This window comes from Magnolia sinica, chromosome 1, assembly GCF_029962835.1.
Source record: "Magnolia sinica isolate HGM2019 chromosome 1, MsV1, whole genome shotgun sequence".
NCBI lineage: Eukaryota > Viridiplantae > Streptophyta > Magnoliopsida > Magnoliales > Magnoliaceae > Magnolia > Magnolia sinica.
The window spans coordinates 18,362,807-18,389,779 of NC_080573.1; the positions used below are offsets into that span (position 1 = coordinate 18,362,807).

The 26,973-nt window shown below is 40.8% G+C and overlaps 1 protein-coding gene across 10 annotated transcripts; it reads right to left on the reverse strand.

Moving 5' to 3' along the window:
* Window positions 1-26,124, reverse strand: LOC131241905 (uncharacterized). 10 transcript variants are annotated; one of them, XM_058240327.1, is made up of 3 exons: window positions 25,801-26,124; window positions 4,626-4,650; window positions 1-358 (listed from the first exon to the last, which is right to left on the reverse strand). In XM_058240327.1, exons 1-3 carry the CDS (start codon window positions 25,918-25,920, stop codon window positions 195-197), a joined length of 309 nt encoding a protein of 102 aa, XP_058096310.1. In that variant the 5' UTR covers window positions 25,921-26,124; the 3' UTR covers window positions 1-194. The 10 variants fall into 10 exon arrangements, with proteins under 10 accessions (XP_058096310.1, XP_058096315.1, XP_058096300.1 ...); XM_058240332.1 differs by having other exon boundaries at window positions 4,626-4,646; window positions 25,797-26,124; XM_058240317.1 differs by having other exon boundaries at window positions 1-421; window positions 4,626-4,646; window positions 25,797-26,088.
* Between the last annotated feature and the right edge of the window lie 849 nt (window positions 26,125-26,973).

A 26,973-nucleotide genomic window follows, 5' to 3' on the forward strand; every position in this document is an offset into this window, starting at 1 on the left:
TAAATTAATCTCAAAAACATTATCTCACACCCAAATATTTTGTGATGCAATCTGGAGAACGATAAAACATTCAGATAGTGCGGCTAAATGAAATCCAAATGGACATTTTGCAAATCAAACAGACAAGATGGGTGCAGCTAATTTTAATTTCAGCTACAGGCAACAATGAATCGTGACGACATTTGTATAAGCTCTTACTCTTCTTTGTCATGGGCTTCGGCAGGATCATCCCTTTTCTCTGCCGCAGATTGACTAATGCTGGCCTTGGCATCAGCCACGAAGGTGGGATCCGGCCGATGCTCCTTGTCCGAAGGCTCCTTCATTGCCATGATGATGTAGAACGCGATAACTAAATTCACTGATATGACAGCAAGAAATCCACTCAATAGCGTCAGCGAAGAAGACGACAGTTGGCTCGAACCTGTTCCAAAAGAATCGCTCTTGCTTATGAAAAAAATATCTATTTTTTTGCTATTTGTCTTATATGATCCTTGGAAAGAGTATTGTGCATGAGCATGATTGCCTCAGTTTGTCAATTTGTACAGGTGGGGTCAATGGCTTGATCTGACAGACCCCAGAGTTGATGGACAGAAATTTCTCAATGGCTTATCCCAAACCGTCCATTTGAGGCCTGAAAATATACAGGAAAAATAAATACAGAAATGGTCTGTATTCAATGGACTAGAAAGGACAAACATGGGATATCTCCATTCTTCCTATCTGGGAGCTCTTCAGGGCATGGTCTATGCATGGCAGAACCAACAAATAAATGATCTGGATGCCAGAACAATAGATCCCACCTGTACAAACTGAAAAGCTGACTATCTATGAATATCCTTGTGTGGAGGATCATATAATCCTTGAGAAGTAAAATTGAATTACAAGATAAACCAAAATTCTCAACAAGTCAATCTTATGGTTAACCACAAGTCCCAAGTCATGGCCAAGACCTAAAGCTTGAAAAAAGAAAGAAGGTAAAGAAAAGAAAAGAAAATTAATAGAATAGAATAGAAAAGGCAGGAAGAAAAAATAGAGTGGTACACCGATGTAGAGCAGGTCGCGGATAATTTCATGGCTAAGATGGACCAGAAAAGGCCCGATCGGAGACGGAGGTGATCCAGACTGTCAGAACTTAAAACGGACGTATCTTGCAAACAGGAATGAGTTATCCGACGTGCCATATATGATTTTGGGTTAGGACGAGCTACTTTAGCCACCCAACCCTGCTATGCCAGGTTGCGCACGCCGAATTTGCAAAATACCATCAGATTGACAGTCGATTTCCCATTTTATTTTCGTTTTTACTATTTATAATAAGTTTTAGTTTGATTATAACTCTTCATCTGTTGGGCTCTAGGAGTTGCACCCAACATGAAAAGTGCTTAGAATAATTAGGAGAATAGCATGGTTGAGCCAAATAGGATACTATTTTTGGCCGAAAACCGTGATGTCTAGTAGGAATCACGGCCGTCTATAAATAGTAAGTTTACTATTTATGGTAAGTCACGATTTCTAGGAGTTTTAGTTGTAGTTTAATTCCGAAACTTCTTCCTAGGGTTTATGTTATTATTTAAGGGGTTGTAAGCTCGTTTTTCATCATCAATCAAATTATTACGAATTTTATTAGAATTATATTCTATTTTCTATCTCTCCTCGTGTATTCGAGGCATCTTAGTGAGGAGTCCAGAGAAGTTCCATGGATTCAGAATAGTTAACCCCTAAGGAAGACAGTGCTCAACCTCTACAAGTCCTCCCCTGTGTCATACACTGTACCAGTACCAGTGTACCACAGCAATCAGTCAGCTACTGCAGCTACATATGTAACTGTTAGCCTACATTCACCGCTAATGCAACCACAAATTCCAAGCTGGTATGAATTTGGGACATCCACGCTGTAAAAAGGTGGGTCCATGTAGATGACAGTGCCAAAGTCCACTCAACAGGCGGGGCCCCACGTGTACATTGAATTTGGAAAATTGATCCCGTTTAGATCATCCTTTTTTTTTTGACGATGTGCGACCCACATAATGAATTGACCAACCTCATCTTTGGGCAAGTCACCGACGCTGTGGGTCTGACCTGATGCATGGCTCGGATGTCCTAGAAGCATTCCAGGTCACCTATGGAAATGCACGCAGGCTTAGTGAAGGTCCCAACCTTCATCTTTGATGCATAGATGAACTCTGAAGATGCACTTGAACATCTTGTCTTCATGGAGATTGCCTTGTGTTAAAAATGAGACCCAATCCAATGTGCATGCAGTAACAGTTAGTATATGGTATCAACCGCATTACATGTAGAATTGCCAAACATGCCAATCAATCCGGACCATCCAACTGCCATTACATGGATGGACATTAAAACTTGCACCAATGGAATGTTTCTAACCACTTTAACTAGAGATGCTATTTTTCTGGACTATCACACTTTTCTGGACCATCAAAGAAAAGCTGCGATGGTTTGCTTAGTTATGAACTATTTTTAAGGCATTATGGCTAGTTGACCTTCCTATCAGCATGACTTATTTTTTTTTCTTTTTTTGTTTCCAAAAGATGACAGATATTATTTTTTTATTTTTTTTTAAAGGAGAATATAGAGGCCACAATCATTCAAGTTGGCCACAATAATTTAAACCAAAAAAAAAAAAAAGTACCACATTTAAGTATGGTTCATCCATGCATTGGTCAACTAATTGGATAGGCCACAATCATCACCAAAAGGCACCAATGAAGGATTTGTATGGTTGATACCATTTGCTAAATAGTATAGGATGTTGGACCCTAAACCCAAAAACACATAATATCATGGTGACATCTTCTAATATACAAAGTACCTCAAAATGAAATAGTTGAAGAGGTCAAACCAACAAACCTCAGAGAAAAACCTTCCCAATCTTTAATGCTCAACAACTTTGGAAGTACAGTAAGAAAAGTATTAAGCTTTCACGCATAGCATTGTTCAGGTAGAAAGTACACTCATGAAACAAGGAATAGACACTTTCAGTCGTAGAGAAAGAGGCATGGCCCTTGTTTAGTTCTGTAAGCCTTTGTTTCTGTGAGCTGTTTTATTCTTTCCATGCTTTAATTGGTGGATGCATTCCACATTATGTTGTTACTTTTACTATGTTTTACCGAGTAGGCCAACAAGCTCGGATCCTACTGAGAATTTCATGTCAAAAGCATCGCAAAACAAAAAGGCCTAGGAATAGAGACCCTCATCAAGTTAACAAACTGGCATTTTTTTTGGATCCTCTATATATTTGTATGGAAGGCAAAACAAAAGATTTTTCTTCAAGAAAACAAAAGAACATTACAATAGATACATGGAGGAGCTCACAATAAGGACCCTTGGCACGTGCTACAACAAATAGACCCATACTTTAAAAACATGAAACTCAACTCAATTTGAAAACTGAGTCGAGTCGTCCAAAACTCGGGTGAGTTTCTCGAAAACTGAAACTCGTGCGAGTTTTTCCTAGTTTTTTCAGTATTATTAATTATTAAATATGTGAAAGTACAAATAATACCAAGTTGTGCCAAGTAGAGTCGAGTTTCTTCAATTTTTTTCCGAGTTTTAGTTGGGTAGGGGTTTTCTCAAGTTTTGGAGTCATGACTAGATCAAAATTTTTTAGGGTCTTGGGGAAAACTTGTTGATTCGAGTAGACTCAAGCAGGGCAAGTATTTTTTAGTTTTTAAACTATGAATCAAGGTACGCAAAATGATTACATAATGGCTGTCATGTAATAGTAACAATGGACAACATTATGCATTACGACTGTAACTGACATTATGGGGGGGGGGGGGGGAAAAAAACCGGAAACGGGCATAACTGCCCCATAATGGTTTGTCATGAGAGACCAATACAGGGTTTTTTCAAAAGAAAAAAAAAAGAGCCATAACAACCATTATGGCCTGTATCGTAACAGTACACTGTTACCAATGTGGAATAACATTCTAGGAATACTCAAAGAAACTACAACGATGTAAAAGGTAAATCCCTAATCTAATGGACAGTGTTGTCACTAATATCTTTAATTTTATTTTTGCAATGACCTCCTATTCATTGCTCAAAAGCATAACAAGATTCTCCTTTCAAGTTGAAGTAACAAGCATGAGTTTGTAAACTACCACAATTATCTAGAAGACAGTTGCTACCATCATCACCATCATAATATCATAGCCATGTGCCAGCTATTTGGGGATTGGCACAACCATTTCCTCCATCTGGAAGAAGAAATCTATTACATGGCTTCATATTGGATTTGTTGATCATATAAGGGGAAATTTTGACAAAGAAGTCAATTGCAGTACATGTATTGTGCTATTGGATGAAGAATGAAATTATCTCATCAGTTCATAAAAGACAAATTAATACTTTTTTAAGATCTGAATTAGCTTAAATGAATGGTTGTTGAAATCCATTTAAGGCCTGAACTAAAATGGGTTGAGCTTAAAGATTAGCATCATAGAGTAGTACAAGTAGCCATCATGATGTATAGATAATGAATGTGTACCACTGTTAGTAGAACAAGAAAGCTTACCAGGAAACATATGATGGTTAAACCCATATAAGATCACAATTGGGGTTATCCACATAAACATAGATGCAAAGAAGAACTTTCTTACCACTCCCGCCATGACCACTATCTACCTACGATGAAACAAAATAACATCATAAAAACACAAATATTGTTGTATGACATTTTCAAAAGTTGTGTGTGTGTGTGTGTGTGTGTGTGTGTGTGTGTGTGAGAGAGAGAGAGAGAGAGAGAGAGAGAGAGAGAGAGAGAGACCATGTGGTGCAAACAACAGAAGGCGACATCGACGAAAGAGGATTAGTATTTGGGGTTCAGCTTATTGTCATTGCAGCTTGGCAAAAGTTCAACGACCAACAGCCTACCTAACATCCAGCCTCCTTCACCCAGGCAAGGCACAGGGTGGTGCAAGTTGGTATGAGGCATAGTTATGATGAGATCCATAAGCAAGAAATTCACTCAATAGTGTCAGTGAAGAAGACGACAGTTGGCTCGAACCTGTTCCAAAAGAATCGCTCTTGCTTATGAATTTGGCCATAGAATCCTGATACGAACTTTCACGAGCTACTGTCAAATGCACCTCTGATGCCCCAGCATAGATGAAAAACATTTGGACTGCTCGTCAGATAGGACACACCATGGATGTTCAGTTGGCCAAAAATAAAATTGATTGAATAATCCTAACCACATCAACGGAGGGCATTCATTAACACTGAATGCAAACCTTCCATCTGCTTTTCTTTTGACCATCCCAATTTTTCCCTGAAATCTCATCTCTGTTCAACTATGGCCATCCACATTGGGCCTGGTGGACAAGCAGTCCAGATCTCGTTCACGTGTCCATGTGTCCCATGGAGGAAATGTGACAATCATGCATGATACAAGAATTCCTCAGACCTAGTTTCAACGAAAAGCAACCGCAGGGTGGCAAATGACTTGTTATTAAATCATGCATGAGCATGATTGAACTATGTCTAAAACATTAATTTACTTTAGTTCGATGTGTGTTAAGGATGCAAATGAATAAATACAAGATCAAAGAATAATTGCTGTGAAGGGGAAACAAAACTTTGTTTCCTTTTCTTAGACCAGAAAAGCATATGATATAAACCCAAATTGGCTACATTTCCATAACATTCTCAGACCAGATCTCATATTTGTAGAAACAAATAAGGCAAACAATTTGATATTGGATGGGGCTGCTTGGCTTAACTTATATCAATAGGTTAAAGCAGGGGGCAATTAGAACTTGTTTGGTTGAATACAACTCTCATTGACTCATGTAACTTCTATTATGCTATTCTAGGAAAATCTTTGAACTGTTCTTATAAAGCTTCCAGCATAAATGTCATATGACAAGTTGCACATGTTATGCAAGTTTTTCTAAGGGAAGATCATTTTAAGAAGTAGAATTCTAATTGCAGCCCTGTGAAAATTCCAAAAGCATATGCCCAATGTGTTCCAATGTGGCACACATCTGAAAGATCCGTGCCATCCACCAGTAAGCCACAATAGTGAATGTGCTCCAACTCTTTAAAATAATAATAATAAATAAAACTAAAAAAAAAAAAAAAACACTCCGGTCCACTCGTTTAGGTTGGCCAGACATACCAGAAAAATGGGCATTTATAAAAAAGATTTTTAAAAATGGTACACATTCAACAAACATGTATTGCACCTGATGAGTTGATTGACTGAGATTTTGGCTGTGTCACACTGTGGGGTCCACATGCAACCAGGATCTCACACGTGCTCTTGGCACTTCTGGGGCACCTGTGCTTGGTGTTTACAAATGGGTGCTTGTAAGTTGCATTCCTCCTTTTGGGGGGAAAACGCATCAAGAAAACATGTCCTAAACATGTAATCAATCAATTATAATCACAAATATGTGGAAAATGCATCAAGAAAACCAGTCCTCAATTTCCATTTTTGGGGGAATCTCTGTTGGTTTGGTGAGACAAAGCATTCCTGGTTTTGACATGCCACAAGCTTTTTGGTCTTCCATTACTTCTTCAACTCTCTGGCCATTTTGGTGTTCCAATATAGGAATGGTGAAGGTGCACCAGATAATAATATATAAAAAATGAGTTGCCTCAAATACTTCTCCAAACCTTGTCCAAAGGCAGGATCATTTGACTGTGTGAATGATGTCTAGTGTTCGAAGACTATTCCTTGAACAGGGGATATGGTTGTCTCCTTCTTTAGGCAAAGAACATGACAGTCTTCTAGGAGGCCTTCGGTGATGCAAGAAGACAAGTGGTGGCTCCCATGCCTGATGGTCCCATCGAAAGGGTTCCCGGATGACACAAGGAACAGATTGCGGCAATAAAAGGACTGTGCTAACTGCTAACCATATCCTCAAGGCTGCCACAGCGATCAATTGCAATGTGCTTGACGGGATGGAGATTCCCAACATATAGTTTGAGAGTTTACATGTGTGTTTTCCCTTCATCCACGTCAGTGTGACCCTATTAACAAGTTAGATGGAAAATAAACATTACAGTGGACCCTAAGAAATTTTTAATGGTGAGCATTCTATAACCACTGTTTCCTATGCTGTGGTCCACTTGAGATTTGGATCTTACTGATTTTTTGAATCATAACCTAAAATGATGTGGCAAAATGGATGGATGGCATGGATAAAATACATACATCATGGTGGGGCCCATGTGGCATGTGTACATTTTATTAAATTGTGGGACGTGCTGCGTAACTCGTACGCAGTCCATTCATTTGATGCAAGCAAGTCCTGTGGGTCTGATCATGAGGTATGTGTTATATCTAAACCGTCCACTCATTTGACGAGCTCGTCTTAAGGCTTGACACAAAAAATAATACAGATCTAATTATCAAGTGGACCACATTGCAAAAAGCAATGGGGGATTGAACGTCGACCATTGAAACCCTTTTTGGGATCACAAAACTTTTGGATCAATATGAAATTTGTTTTTCCTCTTCATTCAGGTCTTTTTGACCTTTTGAACAGATTGGATGGAAAATAAACGTTATGGTGGGCCTATGAGTTTTTTAACAGTGAAAATCATCATCTCGCTGCTATTTTTGGTGTGGTCCAGACGATCTTTGGATGTGATTCATTTTTTGACTAATGCTCTAAAATGATATTTAAAAATAGATGAACGGTGTAGATATAATAAATACATCACTGTGGAGCCCATGTAACTTTGATCTCCTTTGAACCGTTCGTACAACTCGAAGCTCGAGGAGTGTCAGCACTCGTCTTAGCGTGACACGTACCTACAGCAGCTGGTGCGTGGTACAGCTACAAATAAATAAATAAAAAGGGAGCGAGAGGGAAACCAAAAAGAAAAAAGAAAAGAAAAAAGAGGGAAAGAGGGAAAGAAGAGAGAGAGAGAGAGAGAGAGAGAGAGAGAGAGAGAGAGAGAAGAAGAAGAAGAAGAAGATGAAGGCCGCAACCGCAGCAGGGCCGCAGCTACCCGAGAAGAAGAAGAAAAGGAAGAAGAAGAAGAAGAAAAGAAAAAGCTAAGTGTTTTTTTTGTGTTTTTTTTTTTTTTAAGGCCCGTAACAGCCGTTACGGGTCACAGAATTTCGTAATGGCCGTTTCGACCCCGTATCGCATAACGGTGTCAACCGTTACCGTTACGTATCGGCCGATACGACCGTATCGTAACGGATACGGGACACCTTGAGAGAGAGAGAGAGAGAGAGAGAGAGACCATGTGGTGCAAACAACAAAAGGCAACATTAACGAAAGAAGATTGGTATTTGGTGTTGGCTTATTGTCATTGTAGCTTGGCAAAAGTTCGACAACCAACAACCTACCTAACATCAAGCCTCCTTCACCTAGGCAAGGCACAGGGCAGTGCAATTGCTATGAGGCAGAGTTATGATGAGATCCATAAGCACGATATTCAGTAGACCTCTATAAGGAGTTAGAAGTTTGTCAGATCAACTCGATGATAATAGTGAGCATTCCCATTAACAAATATAAGTCGACTAGCAAGCAGATTGTGGATGCAGCCCTTATCGCAAACGAATGTCTGGCAACCAAAATGCCTGCATCGCTGGCAGGCAGATTGTGGATGCAGCCCTTATTGCAAACGAATGTCTGGACTCCGCTTCCAAATCAAGAAAGAAGCACATCGTCTACAAGCTGGATATCAAAAAGGCTTATGACCACGTGGACTGGGCTTTGCTTCAGTATCTCTTGAATCAGATGGGGTTCGGTAAGAAATGGATAGGCTGGATGGAGGAATGCATCAGGTCTGCTCATTTTTCCGTTCTTTTAAATGGATCCCCTAAAGGCTTCTTCAAGAGTTCGAAGGGCCTTAGGCAAGGAGATCTGCTATCCCCATTTTTGTTCCTCATTGTGATGAAGGCCTTGTCTAGAATGCTGCAAAAAGGTCAGGTTGAAGATGTCCTCCGCGGGATCTCTATCCAAGGCATGCGCAACCCGATTTCTCACATCCAATATGCGGACGATTCCCTAATTTTTTCAGAAGCTAGTACCGAAAAGGTAGAAAACCTTTGGACCGCTATTCAATGTTTTGAAGTTGTTTCAAGGCTGCGAGTTGATCTGGCGAAATCCAAGCTAGTCGGTATCAACATGGATAGCAACGAGATTGCGGGCATGGTATCCACCGTCGGTTGCACTGCGGCTGCTTTCCCTACTTACTTCGTTGGTCTCCCCCTCTGCGTTGGTAGGCCCCCCTTAAGGATGTGGGAGAAAGTCACTTCGATGTTCCTTGCTAGATGGAAATGTCGATATCTATCATTAGGCGGGCGCATTACCCTGATTAAAGCTTCCCTGTCCAACCTTCCGATTTATTTCATGTCTCTTCTCAAATGCCAAAGTGCGGTGCTGGCCTCGTTAGAAAGATTAAGGCGTGATTTTCTATGGCACGGAAGGGAGGTTAAGCAGAAATTCCATTTGCTTAAGTGGAAGGAGGTCTGCTTTCGCACGGTTGATGGGGGGGCTGGGATTAGAATGCTCAAAGATATGAATCGCGCGTTGATGGGAACGTGGATCTGGCGTTTAGGAGCGGAAGTCAGGAGTTTTTGGAACTCCGTTATTAAGCCCAAATACGAGGAATGTGTTGGCGGTTGGTGGACCAGGGAGTCTTCCTCATACAAGGCGTCCCCCATTTGGAAGGACATCCTTAAGTTGAAAAATGAGGTGCTTAGAGGTATTGGCTTCGATCTTGGCAATGGGGCAAACATTCGTTTCTGGGAAGATATTTGGATTGGGGACAATCCTCTCAGAGCTTGTTTCCCAAACATCTTCTCTCTCGCCTCAGATAAATCTGCCTTTGTATCTGACTGTTACAAGGTTATTAGTGGCAAGCTTGTTTGGAGCGTTGGTAGCAGAAGAAACCTTCACGACTAGGAAATTGCCGAATTTGCCAAATTGTTGGAATGCCTTTCAGCCATCCTGCCTTCTACTTCTGCTTCTGACAAATTGATATGGAAACCTGATAAGACTGGATCTTTTTCTGTTGGATCTTTGTACAGTTTCCTTATGGCCATCAGCCCCCCATCTCAGCCCAGCCACACCCCATTTCTGTGGAAATATGCTGCTCCTCCTAGGAGAGTGGCTTTCGGTTGGCTCGCAGGAAGAAAGAAGATCCTCACCACTGATAACCTTAGGCGAAGAGGGATGGTCATCCCAAACATCTGTCTTTGCTGCATGCGGGAAGAAGAAACAGTCGATCATCTTCTTGTCAACTGCCCTTTCATCCAATCTGTTTGGGCGGGTCTATTTCGCTCTTTCCATGTCAGTTGGTGCATGCCGGAGAAGACCAACTCTCTGCTTTTATCGTGGCATGGCGTGCAAATAGGAAAATCTAAAACTAAGCTATGGAGGATGGCGCTTCTCGCAGTCTGGTGGTACATTTGGGAAGAGCGAAACAATCGTTGTTTTCGGGACTTGGCTAATTCTGCTGACTTTGTGCTGTCAAAGGCTAAAAGAGCCTTAATTGAATGAGCCGCTCATGTTGCTTCTCTCAAGGATAGAGATTATCTTTTTCTAGGTTTTTAGTTCCATCTATTATCTCAGCAGATCTTCTTTGTTTCTGTTTTTTCTGTTTTTTCTCTTCTAATGAAATCGTCACCTTTCAAATATATATATATATATATATATATATATATATATATATATATATATATATATAAGTCGACTGAAGAATCCTGATACAAACTTTCACGAGCTACTATCAAATGCACCTCTGATGCACTAGCATAGATGAAAAACATCTAGACTGCTCGTCAGATAGGACACCCCATGGATGTGCAGTCGGCCAAAAATAAAATTGATTGAATAATCCTAACCAAATCAATGGAGGGCATTCATTAACACTGAATGCATACCTTCCATCTGCTTTTCTTTTAACCATCCCAAATTTTCCCTGAAATCTCATCTCTGTTCAACTATGGCTATCCACATTGGGCCCGCTGGACAAGCAGTCCAGATCTCGTTCACATGTACATGTGTCCCATGGAGGAAATGTGACAATCATGCATGATACAAGAATTCCTCATACCTAGTTTCAATGAAAAGCAATAGCAGGGTGGCAAATGACTTGTTATTAAATCATGCATGAGCATGATTGAACTATGTCTAAAACATTAATTTACTTTAGTTCGATGTGTGTTAAGGATGCAAATGAATAAATACAAGATCAAAGAATAATTGCTGTGAAGGGGAAACAAAACTTTGTTTCCTTTTCTTAGACCAGAAAAGCATATGATATAAACCCAAATTGGCTACATTTCCATAACATTCTCAGACCAGATCTCATATTTGTAGAAACAAATAAGGCAAACAATTTGATATTGGATGGGGCTGCTTGGCTTAACTTATATCAATAGGTTAAAGCAGGGGGCAATTAGAACTTGTTTGGTTGAATACAACTCTCATTGACTCATGTAACTTCTATTATGCTATTCTAGGAAAATCTTTGAACTGTTCTTATAAAGCTTCCAGCATAAATGTCATATGACAAGTTGCACATGTTATGCAAGTTTTTCTAAGGGAAGATCATTTTAAGAAGTAGAATTCTAATTGCAGCCCTGTGAAAATTCCAAAAGCATATGCCCAATGTGTTCCAATGTGGCACACATCTGAAAGATCCGTGCCATCCACCAGTAAGCCACAATAGTGAATGTGCTCCAACTCTTTAAAATAATAATAATAAATAAAATTAAAAAAAAAAAAAAAACACTCCGGTCCACTCGTTTAGGTTGGCCAGACATACCAGAAAAATGGGCATTTATAAAAAAGATTTTTAAAAATGGTACACATTCAACAAACATGTATTGCACCTGATGAGTTGATTGACTGAGATTTTGGCTGTGTCACACTGTGGGGTCCACATGCAACCAGGATCTCACACGTGCTCTTGGCACTTCTGGGGCACCTGTGCTTGGTGTTTACAAATGGGTGCTTGTAAGTTGCATTCCTCCTTTTGGGGGGAAAACGCATCAAGAAAACATGTCCTAAACATGTAATCAATCAATTATAATCACAAATATGTGGAAAATGCATCAAGAAAACCAGTCCTCAATTTCCATTTTTGCGGGAATCTCTGTTGGTTTGGTGAGACAAAGCATTCCTGGTTTTGACATGCCACAAGCTTTTTGGTCTTCCATTACTTCTTCAACTCTCTGGCCATTTTGGTGTTCCAATATAGGAATGGTGAAGGTGCACCAGATAATAATATATAAAAAATGAGTTGCCTCAAATACTTCTCCAAACCTTGTCCAAAGGCAGGATCATTTGACTGTGTGAATGATGTCTAGTGTTCGAAGACTATTCCTTGAACAGGGGATATGGTTGTCTCCTTCTTTAGGCAAAGAACATGACAGTCTTCTAGGAGGCCTTCGGTGATGCAAGAAGACAAGTGGTGGCTCCCATGCCTGATGGTCCCATCGAAAGGGTTCCCGGATGACACAAGGAACAGATTGCGGCAATAAAAGGACTGTGCTAACTGCTAACCATATCCTCAAGGCTGCCACAGCGATCAATTGCAATGTGCTTGACGGGATGGAGATTCCCAACATATAGTTTGAGAGTTTACCAAAGGTCTAAACACTTTATTAGGTCTCTTAATGCAAACCTCTAGGGGATGCAAATATATCAAAGAAAAGAAAAAAGAGATTGCAGGAAAGAACCCAACAATCCTCTAGGCTCCAACCAAATGCTAGAGATCGCGATCGCCCCTTTCCAAATCTTCTACCAAATAGAACCAAAGGAATTAACCCGAAAACAGAATTTTTATTCGAAAATCATAATAATAATCCCTTACACGTTCATAGCATAGCCTTATATAGATTTAAACCAACTAGAGAAGCCCTTGTAACAGAAAATAACCAAACTACCCCTGGATACCATCACTACCACATGGGCCTAATGTAAATGGACCATAACTCACTCAAATGGAGTTGAATTGCATGATCTTTAGCGAGTAATGCTCTCCTGAGAACCAGTTCTCACGAGAACTTTTGACACATGATGTGGCACAAAATCTAGACGGTCCACTAGATGAGTCACCTCATGAAACCACTAGGCCTAATCTTTTGTCCTGATCCAAAAATCTAGTGGGCCATAGCAAAGTGAGAGGCAAATCAAGGGCCTAGGGGTTTTCACTTTGCTATGGCCCAGTAGGTTTTTAGATCGGGCAAAAAAAAAGTTAGCTAGGGCCTAGGGAGGTTTCATGAGGTGACTCATCCAATGGACCGTCCGGATTTTGTGCCCACATCACGTGTCTAAAGTTCCCATGAAAACCGGTTCACAGGAGAGCATTTTTGTTATCTTTAGCATAGCCTTATATAGATTTAAACTAACTAGAGCAGCCCTTCTAATAAAAAAATGACTAAACTACTCCTGGATATCATCACTACCACATGGATCTTATGTAAATAGACCATAACTCACTCAAATGGAGTTAGAATTGCTTGATATTGGGCTCATTTGAAAGCTAACTCAATGGGCTATCAAATAGGACGAATTTCGTGTCATTCGAACATCATTTGGTGCCCTAAAATGGTCCTGATGAAAATACAAAAAGGGAAAAATTATCAAATACTCAATCAAACCCTAATGATTAACTAAAACAAATAAATCCTAGAAATATAATGAACATTCAATTAATCCTCTTAGCCCCATGATGTAATATGATTGTTGATCTCATGAGATTGATAATCAGACCACGAATTTGATCCAAATCAGTTATCAAGACCATGGTGTGCCATAAAGGCCTCTACATAAAGGTAACAGTGGCATCTGTTACATGTTATGGGGTCATAACAGCCGTAACAACCATTATGGAAAAAATGACTAGTAACCGCCATTAATGAACCATTACGCCCCATGTAAAGGTCATAATAGCCTTGTATTGGTTTGTAACTTACGGGGTAGATACAGTTTTTCAAATTATTATTTTTTTTCAAAGTTATGAGGTAGATATAGGTATTTTGAGTTTTTTTTTTTTTTTTCAATTAAAAAAGAGATTGACTGACCACCCCCACAAGCCTCGCCTAATGCTCCCTCAGCTTTCCCTGCCATGACCGACCCCCTCTGCTCGAAGATGGGGGTCCCTATATCCGTCGATTTGGTGCACTTTCGAAGGGCAAAGCAAGATCTAAAGGAGTCGATGGTCATCTAGTGTAAGGAGGGTGCGTCAAGATCTCAGGTGAAGGACTGGATCTCAGAAACTACAGGATTTTGTCCAGGGAATTACATCATTAAGCCAATGGGATATAATGAATTGTGGATTAAGGTTTGTCCAGGGATTAACTCGGAAATGTTGATGATGGCTGGTCATCTTCACTCCGGCGGGCCAGTGGCTAGAGTTATACGATGGGACGACTTCTCCATATTCGGTATGGAAAATGTATGGATTCAAGTTTGGGGTATTCCCCTTGAACTCTGGTTCGATGAATTTTTTATCTCCGTTGTTGCGTATCTTGGCTCATATCTTGAGTTGGATGAGAAGACGAAGTTGGGAGAGGAGATTGGTGTGATAAGAGTAAGGGTAAGAAGAAGGAAAGGGTCTCCTCTGCCTCCATCGGTGAAAGTGATTGTTGATGATCGCTGCCTCGAGTTTCCGCTCATCATGGAAGCGAATGATGATCCGCTCCCTCGCTAGGGTGATCTATGGCGTATCAGAGAAGATCTCTCGCCAGAGCAGACGACGATCCGACCATTTTCGGCTGCGGGTGTACATACTCCAAGCTCTAGCGGAGTACCTGTTCAGGAACCTGTCAACTGCTCTGACGACTCTAGACGAGAGATCCCATCGACTCTCCCTTCGACGACACGTGGAGCAATCCAGACGTCCAGGCAGCATCCTCCAGCTCCCTCGCCTCCTTGTCCGTCACGAGATCTCTCGAATTCAGCTGAAGAAACGCCGCATGGCGATCATGTTGACTCCATTTGTACGATGGTAATCTCGCCTGGCGTTTATCCGGGAGATAAGTCACAGACCCTTTCGAGTAACCTGCAGCGTCCGTCTTTTACCCGTTCACTCCACCGCCTTGAGTCAGGTTCTCATAAAGAACTGTCAGCTTCTCTCGCCGAGACACGTGATGAGGGACGCGTGGATCTAAAAGCGAGCGGGACGGTTTCGTTTTCGACAAGGGGCTGTTAGAGGAGCACGTGGATGGTCTCGAACGACGTTTGAGTCCTCGTGCGGGACAAATGGCAGAATATCCGGACTCTTCTCCCTCTTGGCGTCTTACGCGTAGCGGATCCCATCCGAACCTGGACCCGACGGAAGGCTTTCTAAATGAGTTGAACCCGGACCCGATGGAAGGCTTTCTCATTGATCCGCTCATACCTACTTCTAGATCCTTAGCCTGCACTCCCTCCTTCCACCCCTTCTCTTCTCCTCACTCCAACCTTTGGTCCGATGACGCTGAATCGATCGGCCGTTTCCTGATCAACTCTAGCAAGTCTGATCTCCAATCGCAGTCATCATTGCCCACCTCTCATTCAGGCTCTTCGCCTCCTGCTGACGCCTTAGAGATGGGCCCAATCACTCTTTTTCAAGAAAACGACCCCTCTCAAATTCTTATGGCGGAACCCTTGCAAATGAGAGTCGACTCCCAGACCGATATTCAACCACCTGATACAAACAGAGCAAATTTATTGACCAAAATTCGAAAGAAACGATGGATCAGAGAAGCCATCGGTAAGGTGGGAAGATCCCTTGGTTTGTCTTTTGGAGATAGGCTGGAGTATTACATTGCCTTGTTCCAATGCATAGAAAATCGAGGTAGACCCATTGGGACGAGCCAACCTTCTTCAAAGCAGTTAGTCAAGATTTCAAGCAGTAGAGAGTTACAACGGCTACAAGCAAGCCCGGGTTTTATCTCCGCTTCTATGTCAACACCAAGACATCAGGGTAATCGAGGACGTGTGGTTAGTCAATGAAGATCATTTCTTGGAATGTCAGGGGGGTGGGCTCTAAGCACAAAAGGAGCCTGATCAAAAATTCCATCAGCAGAAAAAATCCAAACGTCGTTTGCTTTCAGGAAACGAAGGTCTCCAACTTCAAGGACTACCTTCTGGCTTCGTTGTGGAAGGAAAGGGCTGCAAACTTCTTGACGTTGGATGCGGTGGGAAGCTCGGGCGAGATCCTCATTGCTTGGAAATCCTCCAAGTGGGATCTCATCTATTCCAATGCTGCCACATTCTCGTTGTCTATTATTCTTAAAGATAAGTCTTCTTCTTTTCAATGCTTGCTAACTGTTGTTTATGGGCCTAACAATGACTCTCTCGGGACTGCTTTTTGGGAAGAACTTTCACAGGCTAGAGCTTCTTTTTCGGGGCCTTCGTGTGTAGTGGGCGACTTCAATATTACCCACTTTGCGGAGGATCATTCAAGAAAAAGAAGGCCCACCGCCGCAATGTTGCGCTTCTCTGATTGCATCCAAAAGGAGCAGCTTATCGACTTATCTCTCCTGGGCGCCAAATTTACCTAGTCCAATGGGCGGGCAAATTCTACCCAAACCCGGCTAGATAGATTTCTTGTCTCCATGGAGTGGATAGATTGAATTCCTTCCCTTCTGCCCAACAATTCGCCATGCCTCGCACTAGCTCGAATCACTATCCTCTCATCTTAAGTGAGGAAGATCTTAATTGGGGCCCGAAACCTTTTAGATTTAACTCTGTTGGGCTCCAGTCAGAGGGTCTTCGGCAGAAGATCATCAACTGGTGGCAGTCCTACCAGGTGGAAGGGTACGCTGGCCATCGATTACTTTGCAAACTCAGACTCCTCAAGACTAATTTCAAGGAATGGAGGCGGGAAGTGTTTCAGAAAAGGGAGGCAGAAATCGAAACTCTTCAAGCAGATCTTCAGCTGTTGGATGCAGAAGCCGAATCTGGCCCGATGTCGAAAGAAACGCTGCGAAGGCACATATCTATTATTCAGGATCTTTCAATTATAGCCCAGGAAGAGGAAGCCTCGTGGAGGATAAAATCCAGAGCTAAATGGATCACTGAGGGGGGCAAAGACACCAAGTTCTTTCATACCATGGCCAATATGCATTCTCGATCGAAGGCCATTCTCAGTATTTTCGATAAAGCAAAGTAGAGGATAGAAAAGAGACAGTTGATCTTGCGATAGCTCATTTCAAGAATCTCCTGTCCAGTGATACATTGGTCAGACCGAAATTAGAAAATATTTCTTTCAGTCGCTTGCAGGCTGCTGAGGCTGATCGATTGGAATCTCCATTTTCGGAAGAGGAGGTTAAGGCGGCAGTTGAGGCCTTGGGTGCTGATAAGTCTCCTGGACCAAATAGCTTCCCGATAAGTTTCTACCAGAACTTCTGGGAAATGGTTCGGCTTGATGTCCTCTCCTTTCTTCAGGAATTTTACGACAGAAGCAGACTATCGAAGGGTCTAGGCACTACTTTCATTTCGCTCATCCCAAAGGTGGCGGGGGCAGCTTCGTTCGCTGAATTTAGGCCCATTAGTCTGATTGGGAGCCCTTATAAAATCCTAGCAAAAGTTCTATCTTCTCACCTCTCTAATGTCATTAGGGTTCTCATCTCTACCAATCAGAATGCTTTCATCAAAGGTCGACAGATTACAAATGGAGCTCTAATCCTAGCAAAAGTTCTATATTCTTGCCTCTCTAGTGTATTGTTTCAGCTCACTTTTCTGTTATCCTCAACGGCTCTCCCTTAGGTTTCTTCAAAAGTTCGAGGGGTCTTCGGCAAGGAGATCCTCTTTCCCCCTATCTCTTCCTGATCATGGCAGAGGCGTTATCCCAAATGCTGAATAAAGGGCAAGATTAAGGTATTCTTTGAGGCATATCATTACCAGGTTTGCCGGCTCCTCTCACGCATATCCAATTCCCTGATGACACCCTCATTTTCTCAGAGGCCACGGAAGAAAAAATTGAACACCTTTTCATTGCTATCCGCTGTTTCGAAGCAGTGTCGAGTCTAACGATCAATTTCAGCAAGTCCAAATTACTCGGAGTAAACGTCTCTCAGCACTCCTTACAGAGCTATGCGGACACCCTTGGCTGTAGCGTAGAGTCCTTTCCAACATATTTTGTTGGGTTGCCCCTTTGCATCGGCCCCCCGCCGAAATATATGTGGGACAGGGTAATTACTAAATTCCACAAGTATCTAGCCTCTTGGAAAAGTCGATATCTGTCTCTTGGTGGGAGGTTGACCCTGATTAAAGCCGCTCTTTCTAGTCTTCCCATGTATTTTATGTTGTTGTTCGCCTGTCCGGGATCGGTTCTTAAGTGCATTGACAAGATCAGAAGGGATTTCTTATGGTGTGGAAAAGAGAATCAGAGGAAGTTCCACTTGCTCAAATGGAAAGAGGTGCGTAAAGTGTTTAGAGAGGGAGGTGCAAACGTCAAGAATCTGAAGCTTATGAATCAAGCGTTGCTAGGGAAATGGTCCTGGAGATTTGCTTCTGAAAAAGACGCCTTGTGGTATTCAATTGTTAAGGGCAAATATGGCATGTCCCAGGGAGGCTGGTGGCCTAAATATTCTTCGGATTACAAGGCTTCCTATATATGGAGGGGTATTCTAAAATCAAAAGACCTTGTCTGTTCCAACACCCATTATGGGTTGGGAGATGGTGCTTCAATTAGATTCTGGGAAGACATTTGGCATGGGGAAAAAGCTCTCAAAGTCATATTCCCTCAAATATACAAGCTGGCCCCGAATAGGAATATTTTCATTAATAGGTGTTGCTACTTCACGTCCGATCATCCTGTTTGGGACATCCGATGCATTGGAAATCTAAACCAAAGTGAAGTGGACGAATATATGGAGCTTCAGAACTGTATCTCCGATTTAAAGCCTATCAATTCCCAGCTTGATGGTATTGTTTGGCCATTGGAGAAAACAGCCCTCTTTTCTGTTAAATCTCTTTACGCAGCAATTGATTCAGTGATGCAAATCAGAAGTGACGTCTCTCCTTTTCTTTAGAAATATCAGGCTCCTCCTAAGTATCTCTGTTTTGGGTGGTTGGCAAGTCGAAATAGAATTTTAACCATAGATAATCTGATGAAGAGAGACATGCAGCTCGTCAATATTTGTTTATGTTGTATGCGCCACGCCGAATCTGTTAATCATTTACTTGTTCACTGCCCCTTCATCACCTCTATTCTCAATGATTTCTGTCAGCAATTTTCGGTAAATTGGTGTGCTCCTAAATCAGTTGTGAAGATGTTGTCTGACTAGCATGGGTTTAAGCTTGGAAAATCCAATACAATAATCTGGCGCATGGCTATCCTTGCCATCTAGTGGGCTGTTTGGGAGGAAAGGAATGAAAGGTGTTTTAACGATCGATCATCTTCAGTCAGGGTAGTTGGGGCTAAGGCTAAAAAATGGGTGATCGAATGGGCAATTAATGTAAATGTTTTAAAAGGGGTTGATATGTCGTTTCTAGGTGGTTAAGGTGCTCGCTTGTATCTCAGCAGTCTGTTCCTTTGTTGTTTCTTTCCTTTTTCTTATTTCACTTTCCTTTTCTTTCAATAAATTACAGTTATCTTTAAAAAAAAAAATTAATAATTAATAAAAATAAAAAAGAGACTGTAACAGCCATTACAGGGGCCATAACAGCCATTACGACCAGTATCGTAAGGTAGCGACGGTGGCTGTTATGGCCACCATTACCGTTACAGAACACCTTGATCAAGACTTGAACAATTAGCTTTTTTAAATCTTAAACAATCGGCTTGTGTAGCCCTCGAGTTAAAGCCAATAGTTGTCCAACGTAACAATCCGCCTTTATAGTGTGTCTTTCTCGGCTTCGACAATGAAGGCCTACATGTTGAATTGGCACATCACTCCTGAGATGGTGCTTGTGTAACACAAATCCTTCCTTCACTTATTTGCAATTCTCCATGTTCAGGGAGCTAACTTCCCCTTTTTTTGCAAGAGGTGATTTATAGACCAAGATATCTAGAACATTGATCATCGCATCTTCTTTGTTACCGGCTTTTAATCCATGGGCCTTGATTGACGTTGAGATGGTACCATGGTGATCGTGACACTACCCATCAAATCGTCCATATTTGTTAATCCTTCAATCTCTTCTATTGTGTCATTAGATGGTTGATCATCCATTTTCATTGGCACCGCCTTTAATCTAGCTATTGATCCATCAATAGGTGCATCCACGGATCCATTGAGCATGCCAACAGTGGATTCCTCTAGAGTTGCCACACTTCAAACATGCAATTCTTAAGAACTCCAAAGAAAATGGATTGAAGTCCATAGGGTTTTTCATGTCCAATAAAGAGCTTGAAGCAAGCTCTTTCAACCTCCTTGAGTTCATTGAATTCTTTTTGTGATATCTTCCTTAAGCACTCTAATCTCCTTCTTGAGTTCCTATATATTCTCCTCCCACCTTTTTTTTTAAGGATTTCTCCTCCCGACTCTTGAACATTCTTAGACGTCACCAACATTTCCATGCAATAGGATGCTTTTGAATAGCCGATATGTAGCCACCATCATTCATAACATGGGGGGTGTTGACAAGTATCGCCATAAGGTACAAATGAAGATAGGTATGACTCAGAGTGATATCAAGGACAATCATGATCACTGAAGTGACCCATATAAGAATAGCATGACACATATGGATAGGTGTGGGAGTCAGAATAGGGATAATTGTACGCGGCACATGAACATCTTCCCATCCACGACATCTCTAAGAATGAGCATGGGCTAAGCTTTAGGCTTGGGGCTTAGATCTAAGGGCTTGTTTGGCTTTGCTAAAAAAAAAAAGTTTGTTGAGATTTTGATTCTAAAAATCACTTTTTTAAACTTTAAGGGTGTTTGGTTAGCCACTTAATCAATTTTAGAAAAAATATATATATCCAAAATTGCACTTCCTTTGCAATGCCCAGCCCCTCGTTTCCTATAGTCATTTCCACTTCTACAAAGTTGCAAAAAGCACGCATAAAATCTAATCTATCTCTATTGTTGGCTTGTTAATTGCACATGTGTAGAGCCATACACCTCCACACATGTGCCATCATGGCACGTAGGTAGGTCCGAGATCAAATTCGTCCATTGTTTGGTCCGACCATGTTTTCCTTAAAATTAATCTAGTCCACTCAAAAGGCAGGCACCACCTAACCAATGGATCAACCTAATTCTTGGGCTAGGGTATCAATATAGTGATTCTAATGGATGGATTGGATCTCCAACCTATGTGCCAAGATGGCAAACATGTATTTTGTAAGTGAGTTGTATTGCAATTTGCACATACGCGGGGACTTAATAAATCTCATCTCTAGAGAAGCCGAACGGACACGACTTTCTGGTAACCCAACCCCCACCTGCAAGGCAATGAGGCACACCAGGATGACCGTGCGACATCCACTCTGTCCATCCGCTTCGCCATATCATATTGGGGTATGACCTCAAACATTAGGTTGATCCAAGACTTAGGTGAGCCAAGCCACGAGAAACAATTGGGATTCAACGCTCACCATTGAAACCTTCCAAGGGAAATCGTTTTTCTTATGCATACCAAACAAACACTTTTTCACATAAGCAATTCTCAAGAAACAATTTGAGAGAATTGTTTATTGATAATCAATTTTGCAGTTTTTCCTTTAGAGAGATTAATAAAACATACACTTTTGCACATACACATTTGCAATTGCTAAAAGCAATGACAAACAAACCTTAAGGGTTTTGAGATGGGTTTTGCGTAGGAAAACAGAAAAAGGATTTAATGAGTTCAAAATATGGTGGGTGAGGGTTTTTGGTAGGGTTGGGGTTTGATGGGTTTTGGGTAAGGTTTAAGGGAAAGAAAGAAAATAAATGGGAAGACAAAAGATTAAAAAAAGGGGGAAAGATGAAAGGAAAAGATTGAGATGGAAAATTACCTTATTTTAGTTTTCCAAGAACAAAACTTGCTCCGATACCAATTGATGCAAACCCCAAAAGGGAATGCAAATAGGTCAAATAAGAGAAGAAAGAGATGGTAGGATAGAACCGAACAATCCTCTAGCTAAATGCTCGAGATCGCAATAAACCCCCTCTCTAAATCTTCTACCAAATAAAACTGAAGAAATATACCCAAAAACTGAATTTTTATTCCATAATAATAATAATAATAATCCCTTACACCTTCATGGCATAGCCTTATATTGACTTAAACTAAGTAGAGAAGCCCATATAACAAAAAATGACCGAACTGCCCAGGGAAGCCCTTATAACAAAAAATGACTAAACTGCCCCTGAAGCCCATCGCTACAATATAGTCCTTGCGTATATGGGCTATAACCCATAACTCAGTCAATGGAGTTAGAATTGCACGATCTTGGACTCGGAAATCCAACTCCATAGACTAACAAACCAGACTGATTTCGTATCGTTCGAACTTCATTTAGCAGAAATACAAAAAGGAAAAAATTATTAAATACTCAACTAGACCATAATAATACTATAACCATTCGCTTGATCCTCTTAGCTCCACAATGTAATCTGATTGTTGATCTCATCATATTGATCATCGGACTAGATTCAGATCTAGTCCAGATCATCAATCAAGACAATTGAACAGTTGGATTCTTCAAATATTGATCAATCAGCTTGTGCAACCATTTAGTTGCATCATCTCTTTATATTGCTCTATATCTCATTTTTCCCTCAGTAAACAGGATAACATCACAAGACTTTGCTATTGTCATGTTGGCCTTCAGGACAAAAGTAATGATTACAAAAGACATATTTCGAGTCAAAGGTGAAAATCTTGGGTTTATAAACAATTTTTTTGAAGCTTGAAATAGGACTTATTAAAAAGAAAAAACTAAGCAAATACAACACAAGGGCTTTGATTAATAAAAGATGAACAATCATTCGTGCTCAATGGGCTTATCGAACAATGCATGCTCTAGACAGCTATCATTTGCAAATTCCCCTTTGGTGAGTAGTGTTTGTGTTTGTGTGCAGTTTGGGGCTTAACCATGTTGGCATTTGAGTCACATTGGCAGTCATGTATTGGTAGGTTCCTATTTTGAGCAGCCAACTATTTGAGCATGACCCTTCATGTATGTTGGCGCTTTGTGCTTAAGTGATTTTCTGGAAACTACCCCTCCTTGAGCCTAATTACTTGCTCACCCGAAGGGCCATGCATGTAATAGTTCGCTTGGGGTTCAATACCGATGGGACAATTTTGGCAAGTTGGGTCAATGTAAACCTTTGCTACTAGTACTAAGAGAGAGTGTAAAAGTGGTTAATATCTAGTACTAAGAGATAGTGTAAAAGTGGTTAATATCTAGTGGGCAGCCAATCGTAGAAAAATTGCGGCTTCACCATTTAGAAGCCCACCCAAAATTGTTCGGACAAATGATATGATGATGATGTGTGAGTATTTGAATACGCCATATGGCTTGGAGTGATTGAATAAAAACAAACATGGAGTTAGGGGGGGAAATAATGTCCTGCAAAGGGAGAAATCCTTTAAAAAAAACAAAATTTTTTTTTTCTTTTAAGTGTGTGATTGCAGTGTGCAAAAACCATTCTCTTGTTGTTGTTCTTCTTCTTCTTTGTTTTTAATTAAATATTCACATGTTCTTCACATTGCCAATTGGTGGAAACTAAACTTGACAGTTCCTCCCAAGCTAATCTGGGTGGGTCATGGTGGGATTGGTGTGCTTTAAGAAATGACAACAAAGAAGTCTTTCCTGTTCTCCTAGCCAATTGGTGAGGAGGATGCAACAAGGGTGGAGGGTTTGGCTTTTAAAGAGGGATTGTGGATCTTCAAAATTGATCCACTGATTGTCAAAGTGACTATATGAATGTTGTTTGTTGCTTGTCAAGTGATCACTTTGAGATGTGTAAGCTTTCTTTCATCTACAATGAGATTTGCTCCATGTATTTTCAGGTCAATATTGGGTTGTTCCTAACCCAGCCTAGGCCCAGCATATTGACAATCTAGTTAGTGGATATTGCACGCTCTTAGAGAGGGATTGTATATCTTCAAAAATTACTCTGGCCCAATGACTGTTGAAGGTGACTACATGAACATTGCTGTTAGGTGTGTCAAGTGGTCATTTTGAGATGTGGAAGCTTCATCTTCAATGAAATTTGCTTCTTGCATTTTCAAGTCAGGGTTGGGTTGTTCCTAACCCAGCCTAGGCCTAGCACATTGACATCCCTACAATCTACTTGATGGATACTGTAGGGTACTTTGGCATGGTTAAGAGCATCCAGTCAACCTTGGAATTTTAATTTTAATTTTTTGGCCAATGACTATCTAAGAGCTAGTAACTCTAACAAGCAGCGCGGACTAACGGGGACATTCAACGATGAGTTTGGGTGAAGGTTTAAGACACTTCTCAACTGGTGAAGAACAAAGCCTATATGTATATACATACATGCATAAATATATACAGACACTAACATACATATATATGGGCCAGACTCATTAGTTTACACTGGTTTTTAAAAAAATAAAATGATGGAGACTCTTCAACCAGCTGACCCAATTAATTGGGGTAAGGCTTCGATGATGATGATGACTCTTCAACCATACACACAGCACAGTTATAGTAATCTGGACTATCCAAACCGCCAACCCAACATGGTTGAAGCGTAACCTAAAAATTGAACTAGGAAGATAACATTAGCAATCTGATTTTTCCCTTCAAATTTGGACCACTTACTATTTAACTTTTAACCATCATTTGATAGCCATTAGTTGACCACTGTGGTTTTAGTCATATGCTCCATCACAGTGGAACCCACAATTTTGGATGTTCCAGATAGTACATGAGTGCCACATGCAAGGAGGATGAGTCTCACCACAATCTTTTTCTTTTCTGTTTTGCTTTTTTTTAAAAGCTAACATAGGAGTAAACCTCACACACAACCCACCGCCCACCCACACAACCCCAAAACACCTCCACACCAGTGACACCACCCACCCACTTAGGGGAATGATCACATGGGAGTTCACTCCACCAAAGCCTCTGGTGAACTCGAGCTGTGGTGCCCACATTATGTGTGCATGACATGCAATCCATCTAGTAAGTCTGCCCTTCTATGTTGGGGGGCCTGAGCCAAAGAATCAGGCCAATCCAACACTGAGGTGGGCCATGCCACAGGGAACTGTTAAGATGTGACTGATTCCCAACCTTTTATGTGTGGACCCCTGTGAAACACATTAATCTTTAGTTGGTGAAATCAGATGGGAAATGTGTTATAAACCAAGAAATGTGTTTCCTAAATACAAGGAACATGTTACCTACTTTACAAGAAAGGGGTTAGCCAAGTACATAAAATGGTTTTCCTATTAAGGGAACTGACTTACTATTTGGTCAAATCAGTAGGAAACGTGTGTGTGTGTCTATATATATATATATATATATATATATATATATATATATATATATATATATATATATATATATATATATAAACAGGTTTACTGTTTTCCAGGAAAAGCGTTTTTCCCATTCTGGAAATGCATGTCCCATGAAATGCACATCGAACTCCATGAGAGATATCGTGGGAACTATGGACTGACTGTCTAAATTGATGTACTATCATAGTACTCTATACACTTTATTCTATTAATTTCTATTGCTTTTGATGCGTAATGGATTCACCTCAGTGATGTGACTCTAAGCTTCTTGAGGTTCTCAAATTGCAACAAAACACTGTTGTTGTAAAGAGAATAGCGATGCAAGGGATTATCCTAAAGTTCAGTATCATTCTGTTTGAAGACAATATGAAGCCAAAATGGAAACCGGGCTCGCAAATTTGTAATTACTTCCAGAGGGTATACATACCTTTCTCGAAATCCTATCTAAGGGCATAGAAGCTTGCCAGTAATAGAGCCATATCCACCAGTAGACAACAGATTGCCAGACTGATTCTCTTCTTAGGGCCTGTTTGGATGCCTGTAACATTTTTAAAATGTAACAAAGTTACAGGTGAGATTGTTACAGTTGGTGTTTGGGGGAGGAAAGTCACAGGTAACTTTCTCTCAGCCTGTGACTTTCTTACAGGAGAAAGAGGCGAAAATGATACAGCCACTTGAGTCGTTTTTCAAGTTATCTGTATCTTTGATACAGGTAACGGTTGGAATTTTTGAAATCAAAATTTATGGGAAGAATCGCAGCTTGCATTGAAGAGGCCTACCTACAAAATTATGGGAAGAATCGCAGCTTGAACTTGCATCTGTGTGTTGAAGCCGGTTGGTGGCCCTTTTGCTATAAAAACACCTTATCCCCCTCCAATGTCTCCATCTCCCTCTCTCTCAGTCTCCGTTTCCCTCTCTCAGTCTCCTTCTCCCTCTCTATCAATTTCCGTTTCCCTCCCTCAGTCTCCGTCTCCCTCTCCCGTCGAGCTCCAGCAAGGTTAGAAAACCCTCTTCTTCTTTTTTCTTTTGTCTTTTTCTTTTTTTTCCCTTTCCTTTTGGCTAAGATGTGTGGGCAATGGCTGGTGGTACGTGGGGCTCACCATCTTGTATTTGTTTTATCCATGCCGTTCATCCATTCTTTGGGACCGTTTCATCCATTCTTTGGGACCGTTTTAGGATTGATTCCAAAAAAGAGGCATATCTAAATCTCAGGTGGACCACACCACAGAAAATGGTAATAATTAAAAGTCCACCATTAAAAAACTCATAGGGCCCACTAAAATGTTTATTTGACAGTCAACCAGTTGATCAGGTCATAAAGACCGGATGAAGTGAAAAAACAAATATCAGTTTGATCCAAAACATTGTTGGCCCACTAGAAGTTTTTAATGGTTGGTATTCAATCTAACATTCTTTTTTCTTTTTAGTGATGTGTTCCACTTGAGATTTGGATGTACTCATTTTTATAAGCTCATGACTTAAATGATATGAAATGATGGATAAATGGTGTGGATAAAACAAATATATTATAGTGGGGCACATAACATGCCAGTAGCTAAACCATAGTAGTAAGCTAAAATTAGCTATTATTAATGGTGCT

What these genes read in the sequence shown, in the direction of transcription:
- LOC131241905 (XM_058240317.1), bottom strand. Translation starts at nt 25,920, where the DNA reads ATGTTACAGGCATCCAAACAGGCCCTAAGAAGAGAATCAGTCTGGCAA. An exon ending in TAGGATTTCGAGAAAGGTAT is followed by an intron (nt 4,647 to 25,796) that starts GTATACCCTCTG and finishes CATCGTAGGTAG; the next exon opens with ATAGTGGTCATGGCGGGAGT. An exon ending in TAGTGGTCATGGCGGGAGTG is followed by an intron (nt 422 to 4,625) that starts GTAAGAAAGTTC and finishes CTTTTGGAACAG; the next exon opens with GTTCGAGCCAACTGTCGTCT.